The sequence below is a fragment of the Rhododendron vialii genome, chromosome 1a, assembly GCF_030253575.1.
Source record: "Rhododendron vialii isolate Sample 1 chromosome 1a, ASM3025357v1".
NCBI classification, from domain to species: Eukaryota; Viridiplantae; Streptophyta; class Magnoliopsida; order Ericales; family Ericaceae; genus Rhododendron; species Rhododendron vialii.
This window is the reverse complement of record NC_080557.1, coordinates 47,138,573-47,157,961: the sequence shown is the minus strand read 5'-3', so window position 1 is coordinate 47,157,961 and position 19,389 is coordinate 47,138,573. Positions and strand designations below refer to the sequence as shown.

General features: G+C 37.0%; 2 protein-coding genes and 1 long non-coding RNA gene across 3 annotated transcripts; 1 reads left to right on the top strand and 2 right to left on the bottom strand.

Moving 5' to 3' along the window:
* Positions 1–4,439: 4,439 nt before the first annotated feature.
* On the bottom strand, positions 4,440–6,180 carry LOC131335133 (mavicyanin-like). Its single transcript, XM_058370355.1, has 2 exons — positions 5,888–6,180; positions 4,440–4,814 (listed from the first exon to the last, which is right to left on the bottom strand). The coding sequence occupies exons 1-2, from the start codon at positions 6,063–6,065 to the stop codon at positions 4,453–4,455; spliced, it is 540 nt and encodes a 179-aa protein (XP_058226338.1). The 5' UTR covers positions 6,066–6,180; the 3' UTR covers positions 4,440–4,452.
* Positions 6,181–8,015: 1,835 nt separating this feature from the next.
* LOC131334366 (ribosome-recycling factor, chloroplastic) lies at positions 8,016–13,758 on the top strand. Its single transcript, XM_058369346.1, has 11 exons — positions 8,016–8,170; positions 8,504–8,657; positions 8,770–8,839; positions 8,942–9,037; positions 10,048–10,145; positions 10,373–10,484; positions 11,046–11,087; positions 11,263–11,319; positions 11,410–11,460; positions 12,376–12,432; positions 13,528–13,758. The coding sequence occupies exons 1-11, from the start codon at positions 8,110–8,112 to the stop codon at positions 13,543–13,545; spliced, it is 816 nt and encodes a 271-aa protein (XP_058225329.1). The 5' UTR covers positions 8,016–8,109; the 3' UTR covers positions 13,546–13,758.
* On the bottom strand, positions 8,281–8,545 carry LOC131334374 (uncharacterized). The gene is made up of 2 exons (XR_009202144.1): positions 8,374–8,545; positions 8,281–8,334 (listed from the first exon to the last, which is right to left on the bottom strand). It is a non-coding gene; the product is annotated as an uncharacterized LOC131334374 (long non-coding RNA).
* Positions 13,759–19,389: the final 5,631 nt, after the last annotated feature.

The following is a 19,389-nucleotide window of genomic DNA, read 5'->3' as shown; positions in this document are numbered from 1 at the left end:
AGTGATCTACCTGTGACCTCAAATAAAATTTATCATAGTCTCAGTGATTTTAACTGTACATTTTGTAACCCTTAATGTGTTCATAAGCTATGTAAAAAAATCAGTTTGATCGCATGTTAATATTCGCCCGAACAAAGTATAATCAAACAGTGTTTGACCATTTATTTTTTTTGCGGCTAATAAGATTCGAATATGTCTTTACTAATGTCTGATCCATGTGATTTGTTGTAGTGCCGATGAACATATCTAGGTATATTAAAAGAACGAATTGGATCATCAAATTGGACTAAGATGGGTCCTATTTTACCTTCACGTGAAGGTTATATGAGAGGATCTTAATTCCCGTTAACATGGTAGTGATTTTTTACATTCTTTTGATTTTAACTGTTGCATTTTTCTCTTGTGCGTGAATATACACAAATATCGGCGTACGTGGACATTTTTTTACATAGGAAATGGTACGATTGTACTGTAATTTACTTGCAAGAAGACTCCAAAAAATAAGGTACAATTATAAAAGTTACTCTACTATAACTAGCTGGCATTTTATTTTCTAGGAGATGTTAACTACAACCTCATTGTTCGTTCGATATTTAGGGGGAAAAAAAAGGGTGATAAAAACAAGTAAAATGTGGATAAGTTCAATGTGAGCAACATGTATTGAATTTCTAAAGGTTCTCGGATATTCATTTTTAGACGGGTGTTAAGTGTAAGAAAAACCTAACAAGGTACTGTGACTCTGTGAGTCTTATATATACGGTCCATCTCGAGCTCATTTGTTTATCCTCGTTCATCATCTAATGAACTCAGGATGGACTTCATAATAGTCCGTTTTGCCCAACTCCTCCATTTCGTCTCTCTTAGACGTTAATTTTTAATCGTGGCGTTACGTACCCCTAGATTCTTTCTTTTAAAGCTTCTTGGAATTGTTTGTGAATTGTGATGGTCGGTTTTTCAATACTTTTTTCTTTGAATGTCTTTAAGAATGTGAATATTTGCAGAAACATAAATGCGATAGAGGATTAAAGGATTAAGGGAAGACCATTAAATTTTTTTTTTTTTAATTTCAGTTGAGTTTTACTGTCAGTAATATATATTAAACTCCAAGTCTAACTCATTTATCCTGCCAGTGATGCACGTGCAGCTGAGCGTTGCTTTCATAGGATTCTGGTGCGGATGCGCCAGTCCCGGCTTCTTTGTCGGGTCGAGTCCGTCGAGCTTAGTAAATTTTACTCGGTTTGCTTTCATGGCTGTTAAATTTTCTCGTCAAACAATAAAAAATACTGTACTTCTCCACAGTCCACAGTTGTCAAAATGACTCCACAGATACAACAACAACAAAAAAAAGTACTAAAAGCTGAGAACTTTTTTGCGTGCCGGCCGGTACCACACACGAGGTATCTGTCGGCGATTTCAATCGTCTAAACATGTTTTGTACGGTCCGGATATTAGAGAGAGGAAAAGAATAGAAAGAGTGGTGGGATGACTGGTGAGGGGGACGAGAGGAAATAAATCTAAGCCGTTCAAAGCAAGTTTGTTAGTTTGGACGGTTAGGATCGTCTCCCAAAAACTTCTCCTAAAAAGCTTTCACATTCCAACCCAAATGGGTTTAGCTAGCTAGGTGAGCACGAGAAATGAAATAACCTCAGTCTTCCGTGAGGTCGCACATTTGATCTCACAGGATCAAATATTTCGAATCTTAAAATCACTTGAGAGTTTGTTCGATCATTAATTTCATAGTCCTTTGAGGTGTGTACAAGCTGATCGACCGCCGGGCCAGACATCGGGGTATCACATTCCTAGATGCAAACACACAAGCGTTGGTTCTTTGATAAATCCCAAAATTTCACCGAGAGCAACCCGCAGAGGAAATAGTGCGTTGATAGTGGATGTAGAAAGCCAAAACAAACGATTTACAAATGTACTTAAAAAAATTATTAGTAGATCGATAACCATCGTAAGTCAGGAATAATAAAATTAATTAACAGAAGAAAATGGCTCCGGTTGTAAGCTTAATTAGAACTTAAAAAATGAAGGTAAATTAACTGCTGCTGGTGTAGAGAAATTTGTTTAGTTGAAACCTGAGTTCAATTAATGGTTGTGCTGTTAATGCTAGAAGGAGAATTGTGTTTCCAATAAGAGAAACTTATTCACGAAGGCTTCGTGAACAATCTGTTCACGGAGCGGCGCAATCTCAGCCATCTTTTTGCGCAATTAATAGCTGAGATTCGTTTTCAATTTTGACTGGTCACAATTAATTTTCAATCCGGACCGTCCAAAGACACTTTGAACGCGCGCGATTGGCCTCCGTAAAGCTTTCTTTACGAAATGGTCCGCAAAGAAGATTTTCTGTTCGAATAATCAAATATTGATTTTAAGATAGCGAGTATTTTAGGAGTTGGTAAATTTCGTAAAGAGTTTTAAACTAAATGTTCGTCTCGACGAAAGAAAGAAAAATCCATGCAACTTGATAATCCTCATGCACAGTTCTTTTAACCATCGCACAACCCGAGAAGTGCGGGCCTAACGTAACGATAAAGTTGTTTCATTGTGACCTCGAGGTCACGGATTCGAGTCGCGAAAATAGCCTTTCTGCTTGTAGGGGTAAGACTGCGAACATCAACCCTCTCCCAGACCTCAGAGTGGCGGGAGTCTAGTGCACTGGGTTTGCCTTTTTTTTTTACAACCCTAGAAAAAATAGGACAATTGTAATCATTAATAATGGTTGTATTCTGTTCTTTTATTCATCTACCTACTGAGTTATACCTTAGAATTTGACAAATATTTTTTTTCCCAAGTAAAAAGTTGACTATCAACGTAACAAGGGAAAATGCTCTGAACCCTTAACAGAGCGAATAATAAAAGAATGACAGAGCACGATCGAGGCCTCAAGATCAGTTTTTTTTTAACAGATAAATCCAAAATGCCCAAGTTACGATACTACCGAGAGATCATATACGTATATACTGTACTAAGTTGGTAAATTGATCCAAGTTGTTGTCGACAGTTGGCCAGCGAATCGATGCCAAATGAAATGACTGGTGCCACGGATAGATGTAAATTTCGTCACAGTTAAACTAAATTAGTAAATAGTTTTGTTTTCCTAGTTGACATTCGATCTGCATCAATTTTAGCCATAATATTTCAAAGGACTACAGAATTTGCTATTCATATAAAGGCATAAATAAACATGATGCATGTGTCTCTAGCTAGCTAGACTCTCTACTCTCTAGATTTTGGTCTTAATTAACCCTCAGAGGGTTGCAGGGGGCGTCACCTTGGGTTAGTTGACAAGAGCTTTTCTTCAATGTCAACACCTATGGTGCGTTTTGGTTGGACGGAATAAACTTTGGAATGAAATTACTATTCCGATGGAATATACTAAGCTCTTTTCTTCAATGTCAACACTTAGGGTGCGTTTTGGTTGGACGGAATAAACTTCAGAATGGAATTACCATTCCAATGGAATGTTTATTCCTGTGTTTGGTTCATAAACAAATGAAGGAACGTGCATTCTAAAAGGAATAACTATCCCCCAAATGAGAGTCAGTTGACAAGCTCTTTTCTTGAATGTCAACTCTTATCTTCTTCCAATTGTTTTGAAGACATCCGCCAAGCGAATGAAGGTAACTGCTAGACATGCATGTTCTGTGCAGGAATCCCAGGCATGACTCATTGTGGTCCTCTTGTTTTTTTAATTATAATAACACCATTTACTTGGTTTCATAAATGGCAAAAAGAATTGATCCTTTTTCCCGTATAGAATGTCCGAACTAACTTACGAGCGCTTCAATTAATTCAGGACCTTGCCAACCTTCGGTTTTGGCTCTAAGAATTTTCTTATGGCGGTGAAATTGAAATTAACCCACAAGTTTGAAGAGTAACATGTTGTCGATCAAATTCCCACCACCGTTTTCGGCTTATTTGAGTGCATGTATCGATTTTTTGTTCAAATGTTCTATCGTAACTGAACTATATCTTCTATAGTAACTGAACTAAGTAGTATTTTTAATTCAATATCTTTTTTTTAAAAACAGGAGTCACAAAAAAATACTGTAGCAACAAACAGATGATATTGATAATGCATGTTGCAAACTCACAGGGTATCCAAGAGGCCCTGCAACAGAATCAACAAAAAAATAAAATTTCACCCATGTTCGTGGCCAATGGGAGCTGCAATATTAATCATCTAAAAAATTGACATGTTTTTTTTATTTATTTTATACTGAAGTTGAGACACTTATATTAATGTCACGTGATGTTTCAACAACACAAGGATAAAACTAAAAAATTTATTTCAATCTAACGATTCCAGTCACAGTTAACAAATAATACGCCATAAATAATCCTTAAATCAAACCAAAATGTTCCTAGCTACTACCTATCAAAAAGAATGCAAAGATCCCAAACTTAAAAATTCGATACTCAAATTAAATCCGAAACATTCCTAAATTAATAAGCAAACCCAGAAACAGAAAGCGCTAAAACCACAGCGGACAACCAGAACCCGCCCTTGGCCAGTGGCAGAGGGGAGGCACTCTTATGATCAGAATCCGACGGGGAGGGGGAAGGCGACAACGACGTCGGTGCTTGTGAGGGCGGCTGAGAAGCTTCGGGAACCCTGACGTCGACCTTCTGGCCGGATTGGCAGTGGCCGGGGAGGCTGCAGATGAAGTAGAAGTGGCCGTGCCTTGGGATTACGAAGGAGTCGTTTCCGGTGTCGAGGGTGCGGTACGGGGTTGTGGCGTTGCACGCGTTGAAGTTCTTGTGGGTCACTCGAACCACGTTCTGGAATTGCTTGTTGTACTGGAACACTGTTTATTATGGAAAGTCAATGTCAAAGACCAATGGAATCCATTCTTGTAAATACTTAACATTTTGTTTGGTTCTTCTTTCAGAAATTATTTTTTAAAAAATTTTGACTGTTTTTTTCGTCTTTAGTAATTTTTTGTCAAATTTTTTACTTATTTTTTATTTTTTAGATGTACATAGCGTACCTCATTCAAAAAATAAAAAAGTTTGTTGAAATGTTAAAAAAATTTACTAAGGATGAAAAATACGCAAACCTATAGAACTTTTTTATATAAAAAAAATCTCAAAACTGCAAACCAAAGACAGTGTTATTTTTCTTCTTTGTTTTAAGTTTTTTTTTTCATTTTTGTTAAACTCACATGATGTATTTTGAATTAATCATCATTCTCGAAGAGAAAAGTCTAAAAAATACAAAATCATGAGCAAAAGCAAAAAAAAAAAATTACTAAAGACGAAAAAAAATATCAAACATCTGTCTTTAGACATGTCTTGCTTGTCTAAAGTGTTGTCTTATTTAAATTTTTTCAAAATCGGTCTATATTTTTATACTTTTTCAATTCATCTCATCGGGGCAAGCGATTAACCTCAAAAATTACAACGAAAAACTAAAAAAAAAGTTACGAAAAGTAAAAAATACCGAAATAAGTTTTAGACTAATAAGTTTAAAAAACGCAACCTAAGAATTGCAGAATGAATTATTTATCTGGTAATGGTCATTAACTGGAAAGTATTGTGAGAAACTATGAGGATAAATTTTTATTTTTTGGAACTGATAATGAGTATCCCGCTTTCCATGCATAAGATTGCCAATATATAGGAAGATGCCATTTTCTTGCTTCAATAGAGATTTTATCGTTAATTTGCAAAAAAAATTAGAACCTATACTATACAATGACATTTGCCCGAATTTGTAAAAAAAAAAAAAAAAAACCCTCATATTATCAATGTTACGTACACAAATTTATGTGCAGTGTCCGGACTTATGTGCGAAAAAAATTACAACAGTGAGAACATGAAGAGTATAGCAACAAAATTGAAAGAAAGTTTATGTGCGAAAGAAGAGAGAGAAGCGTACGGATGGTGTCGCCGACGTGAAAGGTCTTGGCAGCAGCCCAAGCCTTGTAATTAAACTGGGCTGTGTTTGTCCACCCATTAGCCTCGCCAACCTTATACACTTCTCCCATCGTCGATACCACTCCACCCAAAGCCACCATCAACACCACCAAAACCACTGCTCTCTTGGCCAACTCCATCCCTCAAAGTACTGCACCACACACACACAAAAACGAGACACAGAGAGAGCAAAAACAAAAAGTGGTGAGATAAAGATCAAAGGAGACAGAGAGCTAGAGAGAGTTAATTAAGCCTGAAGGAATCCCTATTGTGAAGCAGGAAATCACATATATATAGAACTGTGGTACTAGCTTTGGAAAGATTTCGAAGATTTCGTTAACATATTTTCTCTCTTTGCCTGCTGGCCGCTGTAGTAATTGGTTTTCCAAAGTCGGGATTCGCTTGCCAGATCTTGTGTGATACGTGATCTCCAATATTTAAGGTTATTCGTTGATGATCAGAATCGTCCATTGATACACCAAATCAGCTGGCTGAGATTGGAGTAATATCCCTAGGGAATTGATTCGTTTTGTTACCTTTGTTAGCACTGTAATCTGAGGTAAAGAATCAAAGAAATGATTACACAACGGGTATGGAAGTTAAGACAGCTATGAGTTGCTACATGTTACCAAGTAGGAGCATCTTCAAAAAAAGGAAGTAAAATTAGTAAACACATTTACTCATATTTGAATAGTCGTGTTAGTAAAAGACTCGCTATAAAATCAAGCAAACGTGTGATACTATTCTGGCATACATTACTCTTCCTTTTAAGTTTACTCACATACGTACCATACCATAAAATTTTTGGACTTGGTAATTTCAACGACGTACAACATTCCAAATCAACGACGACATTCTAGACTAACGATCTTGCATTCAATCTCAATGAATTGGAGTATTGCACAGTCGTAAAATCTGTGAATTTGAGGTTACTGTCAAATAAATATTATTGTTGACTTAAGGTATCTCCTAAGAGCATCCGCAATGGGAATAATCAAATTCAATAACTAAAATGTGTCACGTCAGCATTTGATTATCCATTTAGTTCATAATCAAACTTAACAAACTTTACCTCTATATTGGTTATTTTTGCATCCCTATAAAAAAAAAACCCCACAATACGCAATGCACTTATGGCCAATTGCAAACGAGTTTTAATCACGCACCCGACCACACCAAATTATTCGTCTCGATGAGACGATTCTAATGTGGGATGTTTTTTAGTTTTTTAGTTTTGAGTTTGGTTATTGGGTTTGATTATTGAGTTTTGGTTATTGGTAAAAGTTGTTAAGTTTGGTTATGGAATGGATGGAATTTGATTATTTGCTAAAAGACTTGTAACTTTGCTTATTACAATGTGAGATATTTTTTTAGCATTGTTGTTAAATTTGTTTATCTATATCAATTTGCTTATTACAATGTGAATGCTCTAAGTAGGTACTGACGCAGGCCGGCGGATGGAGAATGCGCTACTTCGATCCTGCGATTCACACCCCTGCAATACCCGAACCAGTCTCGATTCTCGAACTACCATTTGGAAATATAACATGATATTGCTGCTATGATATTGATAATAGCTGTTTTTCGTTTGTTTCTGCTTAGCTATGCAATTTTGTAATTATAGTTGCAGGCAGCTAGCACACGAATGTGAAAATTTACAAAACAATTGTTTCTGTTTAATCTTCTAGTCTTATCAAATTTTATGTCCAATTAATGGAGAATAGGAAATTATAAATATCGACCCGTTGGGAAAAACGATCCTCAACTTTTTGGTTATTCATATAGATTGTGTAGGATCTCAATAAGTACAGTGAAGTGATACCCATAGCGGGGAGAGAATTGAGAAATGTGCAAAAATAGTATTATCAAGCCGGTGCAAAAATATTGCTATTATATTCTGTTTTAAACTTTTAATCACTAGATAAGCAAAAAGAAAGAATTAAGCGAAGTCATTTTGGCATCGGATAAATAAATAAAAAAAGAAGTAATTTTGGCATCAACAAGTGGATCAGGGGTATATTTTGCAATTGTACGAAAATACGGGGGAGAAAAGGGGGGTATCTTTTGCAATTGTACGAAAATACGGGGGAGAAAAGGGTATACTCCAGAACTCAATAGCGAGGTCGAATTCTAGAGAGAGAAACAAAAAGTCTTATCCACAACTCTCAATCTTCTGCGACTACAATGGCGATGTCGTTCGCGGCTCCAACCTCAGTGCGAACTATCTGCTACCAGACAAACAACAGTACAAACCCTTCCTCCGTCACTTTCTGATTTTTACACAAGACATGTTTTCCTCTCACTCTTAGGGTTTTTATTTCAGATTTTGTTCTATTATTAGTCGAATTCTTTTAGTTTTTTTTTTTTTTCCCCTTTTCAGATTTTACTGTGTTATTTGCAGTTTCTTGTCTGCCTCAAAATATCGTTTTCTCAAGTTACTGGACTAACTTCACACAAAATATCGTTTTCTCAAGTTCTTTGGGTTTTTTTTTTTCCCTGCTAGTAATTGAATTCCTACACTCTGACATGGTTACTGGACTAAAATGCCGGTGACTGTGATTGCCAATTTTTACAACAGATACGTACTCGAGAGGACCAAATTGTGTGCAATGCAATTCGGCGTTTCACAATGCGGTTTCATGGAATTCGGCTGCAAACCATGTGACGCTTCGCACTGGTGTGAGACGAATTGCGTGGAAAACCCTTGCTGTGAAGCAAGTTTCTGAAAGGAGGCAAGTGTACCGCATCCGAATCACTGTGGTTGCTGTAGTTGTGAATTGGTTTTACAACGTATGGCTTGTTGTGGTTGACCTGTGAAATGTTTTGTGATCGATCACCTTTCAGAACGTTAACAATTAGGTGTGCAACTATAGAAGAAATTCAGGCTGAGAAAGCTGCAGTTGAGAACTATGTTGTAAGTTTGTAACACGTGTACATTGTGCATTCTAATGGTTTTAAGGCTTTTGTTGGGGTTTTCTTTACATTGAGAAATCTAATGTGCAATGTCTTTCTGTAGAAGCAAAGGATGGACAAGACTATTGAAAGTGTCAAGTCCAAATTCAATTCTATAAGGACTGGGAGAGCAGCCCCCTCAATGTTAGACCGTGTGGAGGTATGATTTTCTTTTTGGTCTGTTTATGGGCTTAGTTTCTGTTTAGTTTGTTCATTGCATGTGGAATAAACAATCGACATTCTCTCCTATTGAGTGGCTGACGATACTGGAAAAGTATGGATCCATCTCAAGTAATAAGATTTTTTACCAAGTTCTAAGTATCCAGAAAGGAAAAGAAAAAGGAACCTACATGTCCAAAACTGTCCTCTTAATATTTTCATCCTTCAAGAGACGTTGGTTTTAACTTATAAGGATCCCGGAAAAGATAACAATAAAAAGAGAGAGAAAGGAAACTGCATGTACAAGACCACCCTGTTGTTAGTATATGAGAGACGAGCTGCCAGTGTACATGTCTAATGACTAGCACTGCTTTAGTAGTGCTTGACTTTTTGATTAGTGGACTTGACCTGGAGTGCGTGAGGCTGTTATTTAGAAGCAATCCATTGTCCCACCAAAGAGTAAGTTTGATGTTTGTGAGTCGGTCTTTCCTGAAAGATCTTTCTTGAAATGCAACGATAAAAGTATATTCCAGTGGGTGATTAGCTGAATACAGTGAAGGGGAATCAATATGGTCGGGCAGGACTAGTCATACTCTACGGTGGTTAATATGGCTGATCTATAGGGTATCTATCATCTCAGCATGTGTTGGTTAGTTTCTACGTGCCAATTGTGCTTTTCCTTAAAATCAGGATTTGACTGATATTTTGAGATTTTAGTTTACTCCCTCTGTGGGGTGGTGGTTTTGAGATCACACCGGGTAGATCTGAACGGCTCTCTCTCCCCTTCCAGTTAGCCTGCAAGAGGAACACCTGGTGGTGCCACCCGGATTGGTCAGCTCGTATTGGTCGGCCCAAGTAGACCGGGTTCTGCCCACTACACCCTCTCATCTGAGGTCTCTCTGGAAACATTTGTCAGGAGCTTACCATAAGCGTAGTAATCTTATTCGCTGTGGTATGTGTGCATGTATTGTGATTGTTTGGGGGTTTTCATTTGTTTTTTTTTTGGTTCAGGTGGAGTACTATGGGACTCCAGTCAGCTTGAAGAGCATAGCTCAAATTAGTACCCCTGATTCAAGTTCTCTATTGGTGCAGCCTTACGACAAATCCAGGTACGATTGCCAATAACTGAAACCTCATGGAAGTTAATAGGTCGGATAAGGACAATGGCTGTACTTCTCATTTGCTCCTCTGTATTGGACATGACATGCAGCAGCCACGATTAGGGACTACTACTAGTAAACTCGTTGACCTGTTGGATGCCTTAGTTTCAAAAGTTCTAGAACTTAGATCAATTTAGATTAACCATCTATCTTTCGACACTGCATTGTTCTTTCAGCTTAAAGACTATAGAAAAGGCCCTAGTTGCCTCTGATCTTGGCATGACTCCAAACAATGATGGCGAAGTCATACGGTTGTCTGTCCCTCCGTTGACATCTGATAGAAGAAAGGTATTACTTTTCTTTTTGCTTGATTGATTTTACAGGAAAGCGTGCTCAGAATTTCGCTTCTGTGTTATTTTCTATATTTTCCCAGATTGAGGATTGATTCTCTCATCTTCGATTGAAGAATTAGGTTCTAATTCTTCCATTGTACCATATCCATATCAAGGGCTGATAATCACAAGCATTTCTGCCTGTGGAAATATCTGCGTATCTTTGCTGTCTATGTGAATCTGTTTGGTTTTTGAGTCATTGAGTGGTATGTTCGCTATTCAAAGAAGGCTCTCTTTCACTTCATGTTTGTGGAACCTGTATGATGGTGTGGTGTGTGGCGGCTGTATGTAAACATTAGCGTCTTTGTTTCTGATGTTATCTTACATTATTCAGCATGTTGAAATAAAATATTATAGTTATTTGACTGGAAAAGCCCTGGCTAGACATGCTTTCATCAGTAATGAATTGTGAGCTCCAACAAAGGCAATGCTGAAAATTAAGTTTGCTGGACTGGCTGAAGTATGTTATCAACAATTTAAATACTATATTTTCTTTTCTTTTTTTGGTTTCTTGCAGGAATTGTCTAAAGTTGTAGCTAAACAAGCTGAGGAAGGCAAGGTATGTTTTGGAAATGCAATATTCTGTCTTTTTTTTCCTTTCTGACATGTTGATGCATTTTCAATTAATTCATGATTGGTAGTTGTTATTTTGAATCTGGAAATGCTAGTGTGGGCTCAGTAATATCTATATTGAATTTCTTATCAGACCTTTTATCGAGCTGCCTAATTTTTAGGTAGCATTGAGGAATATAAGAAGAGATGGCATTAAAGCTTATCAAAAACTTGAGAAGGTTTTGATCTCTTCAAATAGTTATTTTTGTTTGGTTTTCCCCCTTATCTTTGAAGGGTTCCTTTGGTATGATCCATCACTCTATTTGCAGGATAAAAAGTTCTCAGAAGACATTGTGAGAGACTTGACAAATGATTTGCAGGTAGGACTAATTTTATCAGCATGCTTTTGTCATCCACTGATTATGGCTTTGTTGGACTTCTAAACCACATTTCAATTTATTTATTTATTTACCAATAATTTGAGGAGTTGGTGGTGAGTAGTAATTTTCCGCTTTTTTCGTTTAAAACACTTCTATGGCGAATATAAGGGTGTTTACCACTGTCAGGGGTGGGGATTGGAAGTCCATGCCAGATTGTTGTAGTATCTCCTGGATGTTATTTTTCTCTCAATGTCTTGTGATTGATATTATCTTCTTGAAACTCAGAAGTCGCCCGGGATTTTGCGGTAAAGACAAGTAGTTAGGATTCTTAGGAATAAATCAAAATGCTGAACTATGTTAAAGCATTCAATGCAAAACCAATTGGCAATGAGTGGAGAGGCCGCCCTGGCTTATATACTAGTCTTGGATGTGGGACAAACTCCAAGCACGTGTGACCCCCAACTCACACTTGGTCACACGTGGAGAGGTAAACAAACGATCCATAACACATGGTTCACAACAAACCACGGTGCACCTATGAGTTATGGCATAAACAAAGGGAACAATTTCTCCGAAACTCTAGCTCTGATACCATGTTAAAGCATCCAATTCAAAACCAATTCGCAATGAGTAGAGAGGCAGCCCGGGCTCATATACTAGTATTGGAGGAGATAATTAACCGATGTGAGACAAACCCCAACAAACTAGTTTCTCAATTCTCACTTAAACCCCTTCTTTCCTGTGTGTTTTGCACTTGAACACCTTTTACCATTTATGGGGTTTATTTGTCTGCCTAGACACAAGAGTTGCATTGTTCCAGCTTAACACATCCTTATAGGGGCCTCCTTTTACTAATATACTGAATTCAAAAGTGATTCTGTTCCCGACTTCTGACGTATTATCTTTTGTATGCAGAAAGTGACAGATGAGTATGTCAAGAAGATCGACTCCATCTTCAAAGAGAAAGAGAAGGTATCTGTTACCATTGCCAAACTCTGTGATTACGATAAAGCCATGATAATATTGAGATGGTTCTTTTGCTGTTCAAACAAATATTGAGGTGGAAATTTCTCTTGGTTATATTGTCAATGTCGTTCCTTCAACTCCAAGAATGGGTGCTCGTAGGTACCTTTCATGGTTACGTCGCACGGCTTGAACTTCGCTATTCATTTCAACCCACTCATTTCTGTTTGTTTTCCTCTCCTTTTTCTTTTGGACTAGAAGGAAGAGGGGTGTAGAGTTCTATCTAACTAAAGCTGAAGCTCTATATATATAACCACAAAATACGCATAAACGAAAAGCTGAATTTCCAAGGGGAGGAAACTATGAATCACCGACACTCCTAACTGCTGGCCTTATCTGTGTGTGACACTCCAGGGACACGCCACGTGGTGTGTTCAATAAATCTAATTACTTTTAAACAAGGGACACCCGTGTCCCAAGTTGGACACAGATGGAAACATATCCACACTGTATTTATAGATACTGAAGCTCATTTCGGTGTAGGATATTCTAAAAGTACGAGGAAAAAAGTGTGAATAAATGAATTTTGACCAAATAAGTCTCTCGTTTAACTAGTAATATGTAAAAAGGAAACAACAAAGACTGTAAAGATACCATAGGTTTAGGTTATTTCCGGATGTAATGTTCATATGAATAACAATTAATTATCTATCCCTGGAGATATACATTTTTTTCCGTGTCCCCCTCTGTGTCCATGTCCCTATTTATTTAGAATTATCGTGTCCCATGTCCATATCCATCTTCGTCGCAGGTCAGTGTCCATATTTCTTAGGTAGAAATATAAAGAATACTTGACAACCCGATGAATTCCATAATACATTGGCTTGTAGTTGAGTAAACAAAGGATAAAATAACCGAAGCTTGAATGTTTTGGACGTACAAGAAAGACGATTTTTTTTTTCCTTGAGGGTGACAAATTGGGCTCTAAGCTCGTCACATTTGTTCCATTTATCAGCTGCTACGAGTTTTTCTTTGAAGGTCAAAGTATCTCCTCTCTTTACTTTATCACGTTTAACTTGTATTCTTCCTGCATTTGTCTTTCAGGAATTGCTGACAGTTTAGCAGCGCATCACATAGAAATGTAAACGGGATGTAGCTTCATGGACAGTACTTGTCTTGTTTTTCTTGTGGGATTGTATTCGTCACATTTTTGTTCAAAAAATCAATTAGGACTGGACGTATTTGATCAGAATTCCTTTTCTTGTATAGAGCAAGGTTTAGAGACAACAGAATACATCTTTATCTTTTCCAAATACTAGCCATAGTTCCAGGAGATATTCAGATGTGGGAATTTGTCAAGCTATGGGCTGCACATTATGAATACATGACCTGATGAAGATGTGCCACGGAGTAAAATTATCGAGTGCTCCTTGGAGCATGGTGTGGCCTCCAAGGCTCCTTACCACTGCACAATCACGTAGGGTCCATATACCTAACCTCGGCTTACAATCCTTTTGTCCTTTTTCCCCCCCTCCGATTGGCCTGTTTGGTTTAGCATAGAAAAGGGCCCGTTGGGTCTGATTGCTTATTTTTGTGTCAGCCTAGTCAACAAGCAGTGTCATGGTTTTCTTTACAAGCAATAATCTATTTAACATCTTCTGAAAAGCTACTAAGCAAGCAAACCAAACGAGTTTTTACTTACCTTGTGTATAAGCAATGAGCAAAACCAGTTGCTTATTTGTTTATTGCTTCGCTTTCTTTTTGAGCGAAAGATCATCTCATATATACCAAATCAAATTGAGTCTTACGTCTCAATCATTTGGGGTCGTCTACATAAATCTGTTTTCTCCATTGAGCTCTATCAAGAGCTACTTATTCACATAAACTCATTATACTCATATCTTTGCGCACTATAGTATTTAATGTCAATTTAGGTCTATTCCTCCCCGTAACATTGCTATCTAGAACTATCCTATCCGCTCTCTTAATTACTGCATCTTCTGGTTTACGGTAGATATACTTAAACCACCTTAGCTTATTTTCCCTCAATTTCTCCTTTATAAGTGTTATACCTATCATCTCACGAACTGTTTCATTTCTAATCTTGACTCGTCTAGTCTTACTACACATCCACCTCAACGTTCTCATTTCCGATACACTTATCTTGCTTACATGTTGTTTCTTAATAGGCCAACATTCTGTCGCATAAAGCATCGCCAGTCTTATGGCGGTTTCATAGAATTTTTCCTTCAATTTTGTAGGTACTCTCTTGTCACATAGTACACCAGTAGCGCTTCTCCACTTGAGCCACCCCACTTGGATCCTATGGGTCACATCATCAGCAATCTATTAAAACGAAAAGATTACGACTACAATAACAAAGAAAATACAACAAAAACAAAACAAAAAAAAGCCGCAACAAATCAGCATCGAGTCGAACCCATCAGATACATATGTTGATTGGTTATTTGCTTATTTGAGATGCAGGCATGCAACTATCAAACAAGCTTATTTGTTCATTTGGAAAGAAGAAGAAGTCACGATTACTCAAAAACTACCATCAAAAGTTTTAAAAAAAGAAGAAAAAAATGTTCAGAGCCAGGCCCTACAGACCTATTAACAATCGCAGGCCATACAAATGGGTGGACTTATGCGGGCTTTGTAGGATATTGGGCTAATGTCAACTGGCCTGTTATTAACAATCGCAGGCCCTTCAAATAGGTATATTGGGCCAACATAGACTGAATACAAACACCATTTTGGGCCAACATGGACTGAATACAAATACCATTTTGTGTCTGTTAATAACTTCTTGGTTCCACCAATAAGGGGTTGGTTCAATAGTTGGAAACTTGAATTTTGTTGGACAGTGCCTAGGTTTAAACCTCATAGCTCTTTATTGGGGCTAAAGATACTTCTAACACTTACATGTGGTGGGACCTTAGCTTCGATTCCGGCACGGATGGCCTGCCTTTGATAGGACCAAGGAGAGGAATAGTCGAGGTGTGCGTAAGCTGGTCCAGACACCTGGACCGTCAAACCCAAAAAAAGGAAAAGATACCTTGACGGAAGCCTACACATAAGGCTAGCAAATAGAACAAATTTCAATTGTAACATATTTAAAATTTGTAAAGAAGTCGCTTGCACCGATAGGAAAAGATATTGATCAAGTTCAGATTTGATTTCGTATACTCAAGAGAAGAGAATACGAGAGAAAAAAAAAAGAAAAAGAAAAAGAAAAAGATTTTTCCTGTACGATACAATAAGATTATTTCATTTTATTGAAAATTAAGATAATACCACCTATCACTCTTACAGCAAGCTCGTCACTAAAGTATCACATACAATTTTTATATATTATATAGATTGCATTTTGTCGAAATACACACCTATCGCTCTCAGAGTCAGTTCGTCGCTAAAACATCACATAAGATATTATATGGTACAGATTAGACACAGGCATTTTGCCGAAAATATCGCAATTTCACCGGGAATTTTTGTTTTACTTACCCAAAAAGGGTTTTAAAGATTGATTAATTGCAGTACTAACGCAGTCCGTTAGCAGGTCAAATCATTGTCGCTCTTTCTTTCTTTCCTTCTTTCTTTCTCTTTTTTGTGTGCTAATTTTGCTATCCTACGTTATCAATGAAATCAAATCTTTCATGTCTCTGTTAAAGTAGTATTAAAGAGAAATATTAGAACCACAAATTTTAAATGAAAGGCAGTTCCCAATATCAAGAAGATGATGAAATTATTGGACCACTCACAAGAACTGTTTGCTTTTTTTATGATATTCATCGTTAAGGGGTCCGATCTCCTCTGTCTCAAAAATCTCTGTGCATCTGTATCAAGAGATTTTCCAGCCATTGGTTTAAAAAAATCACACAATCCATCAGCCGAAAAATCTCTAGGCACATAATAGCTATTCGTATATTTTGCTAATTAATGGCTAAGTGGGTAGAACATGAAATATTTCGGCATAAAGGATCTTGCCTCCAATGTTTAGCTCGTTAGATTCTCATTCCCTCATGCGCTTCGGATCCTTTTTCCACCTTTCTACCAGTGGAAGAGGGTTCAAATGTGTTACATGGCGCACTCATATGATGTCATTAAGATTCGAATTTAAGTGCAATCATTGCTTTTCTCCTTAAATCGTTAAGAATTTTCAAGAGGAACCAACAATTGGGGAACGGAGGGAGTACATAAGATGCATATATAGTGACGCCTAAATATATTGGTTATTACACGAGCTTCACTATCATATGCATTTTCTTCATGTGAACATATATGCATCGAACTGTTGCGGACACAACTGTTTCCAAAGTTGTGACACAATTAATTGCGTCCGAAGTTGCATCTTAAATCGTGTATGAATAGTTAATACCATACGGAAAAACCTGGTACCATAGTAGAGTTATGTTCCAATAAGGACATAGCAAGTGAAGAAAGTAAACGTAATTAAAGTATAGACTGTAGAGATCGATAATGGAATCTATTTCTCGATCTATACTACAAACTGTAAAGATGTAGTCCATATGTCAAGCTCACCTTTCTTTTTCTTTTTTGCCATAGTTTATATATCAACAGGGATAGCGGAGTGTCAATATGGTAGTCAGCGAGAGTGCAAAGGCTATCCATAGCTAGCTCTGAACCTCAAACCTGTTCCCCGTGGGGCTCAAACACTGACCACCACTGGAGAGACACACCAGCAAACCAAGTCAACTAAGCTGGGCTTCTCAACCTCACCTTCCCGGGCAAAAAAATTCACCAAACAAAAGATGAAGATGTGCATGTGCATGAGTCACAGTGTGTACTTGCAAATAGAGAAGAACGCAAAGAGTCACAGTGTGTGCTTACAGCTCAATTTAAGAGTGTATGTGTGTCTCTGCTTAAGGTGAAGGACTGTAACCTATATTGCGGGGACGCATATATATATATATATCCGAATACAGATGCCTCAAGAGCATATTCAATGCACTGTATTACTCACATACATCTTAATTACAGTTTCAAATATATATATCAACGTGCATGTGTATCCGTGTTTGAATTCTGTGTCCGAAGCATTAATGTTGTTCGATTGATCTTTCTACATTCCAAGAAACCACAAACTAATTGTGATTCACTTATCAAAAGTCTAGAAAGTGCGTGTTTGAGAGAATAAAATTTTTTTTTCCCCCCATTTTTTTTTTTTTTTTTAGATTTTGAGATTCTAGTTTTTCAAAATTATTTTTCAAAATTAGTTTAGAGTGTTTGTTAAAAATTCTAAATAATGGATTCTCGGATTTTATATATTCTGAAAAGCTAAAAATGAATGAAATTCTCAAACTTTCAAAGCTGGGTTTGGATAGTTTTTGGGATTCTGCAACACGAATTCTCAAAAAATGAATGAAGTTCTCATAATGTTGCAGCTGCAACAAACGTGTTTCTCAACTTCTTCTAAAATCTAGAATCTAAAATCTGCAGCAAAATCCAAGTCTAAAATCAAACATCTATATCCACAACTGTCGCAAACGGGCCGGAAGATGCAAGAGAGCAAAGTCATCCCATAAAATCAAAGGCTTGAGAAAGTCCCAGAAAACAACAGCCTTGAAAAATTCTTCCCAAATCATGTTTTTCTCAAATTGGAAATTAACCATAAATCTCTAGATACAGGCAAATCCAACCCTAGATCACATACCATACAATTCTAGAAAGACGACTATTTGGTGAATCTACTGGAGGGGGGTAGGGGTTTGGTTAACAGGAGATTGCCTCCTAGAACGTCAATGTTCTTTCTATGGGCATGCTTGGATGGAGTCAAAAAGGAGTGAAAATTAATAAAGGAGGGGGTAAAAGGGTTGGGCCCAAGGTTTTGCCGCTACTTGGATTCTCCATTCGCTCTCCTCATTTCTTTTCCTCCTTTCTTCGTTTTCACTCGTACGAGGATTTCACCCGTGAAACTTTTGGACGCCTCTAGGGTTCCCCAAATTTTATCCGACTGTAGAGGGGTGAAATTTTGACTAAATCACCCCTGTTTAACCTCTTTTCCCAATCCGAAAACTCCTTATTTAATTTCAGGGCTCTCTTAGGTTGCTGATTGAAAGGCTTAGAGCCAAAAATCCACTATGACCATTTAATATAAAATGATCAGAAAAATAAGATCTTCGCACCAGTTTAAACGGATTGAAAATCAGAACACTTAATTTTTTAACTATATTTTTTAATATATAAATGGTGTAAAAAAAATAAGTGTTCCAATTTTCAATCCGTTTGAACCGGTGGGAAGATCTTATTTTTTTGATCATTTTATCTTAAATGGTCATAATGGATTTTTGGCTCTAAGGCCTTTCAATTAGCACCCTAAGAGAGCCCTGAAACTAAATAAGAAGTCTTCGGATGCTCGTTAAAAGGCCTTAAAGCCAAAAATCCATTATGACCATTTAAGATAAATGATCAGAAAAATAAGATCTTGGCACCGATTTAAATGGATTGAAAATTGGAACACTTATTTTTTTACGCCATTTATATATTAAAAATATAGTTGAAAAATATTTTTTAATATAAATTTTTTAGAATAGACATTTTTTAATTTTTTTATACTTTCAATTGTCCAAAATTGATTAAATATATTGATTTTAAAATTTATATACTTATTTTAATACATAATCAAATTTAATACTGCATATGAGCAAAATAGTCATTTGACAGCTTTTCCCATCATCCACCCCTTCTTATCCCCCCATTCTATAAACCATCCAAACAAAAACAAATTTTATCCCCCTTTTTAATACCCCATCCAAACCACAATATTTTTTCCTCCCTCCATAAACATTAAATCGATGTGGGCCAACCCATCAAAATTAATACCCCTTACTATCTTATACCCCTTCATATTTTTTATCCCCGATTTTTTACCTGCATCCTAGCGGGCCATAAAGGGGAAAACTTTTGACCGCGTGCGAACTAGAAAATATTGAAATCAGG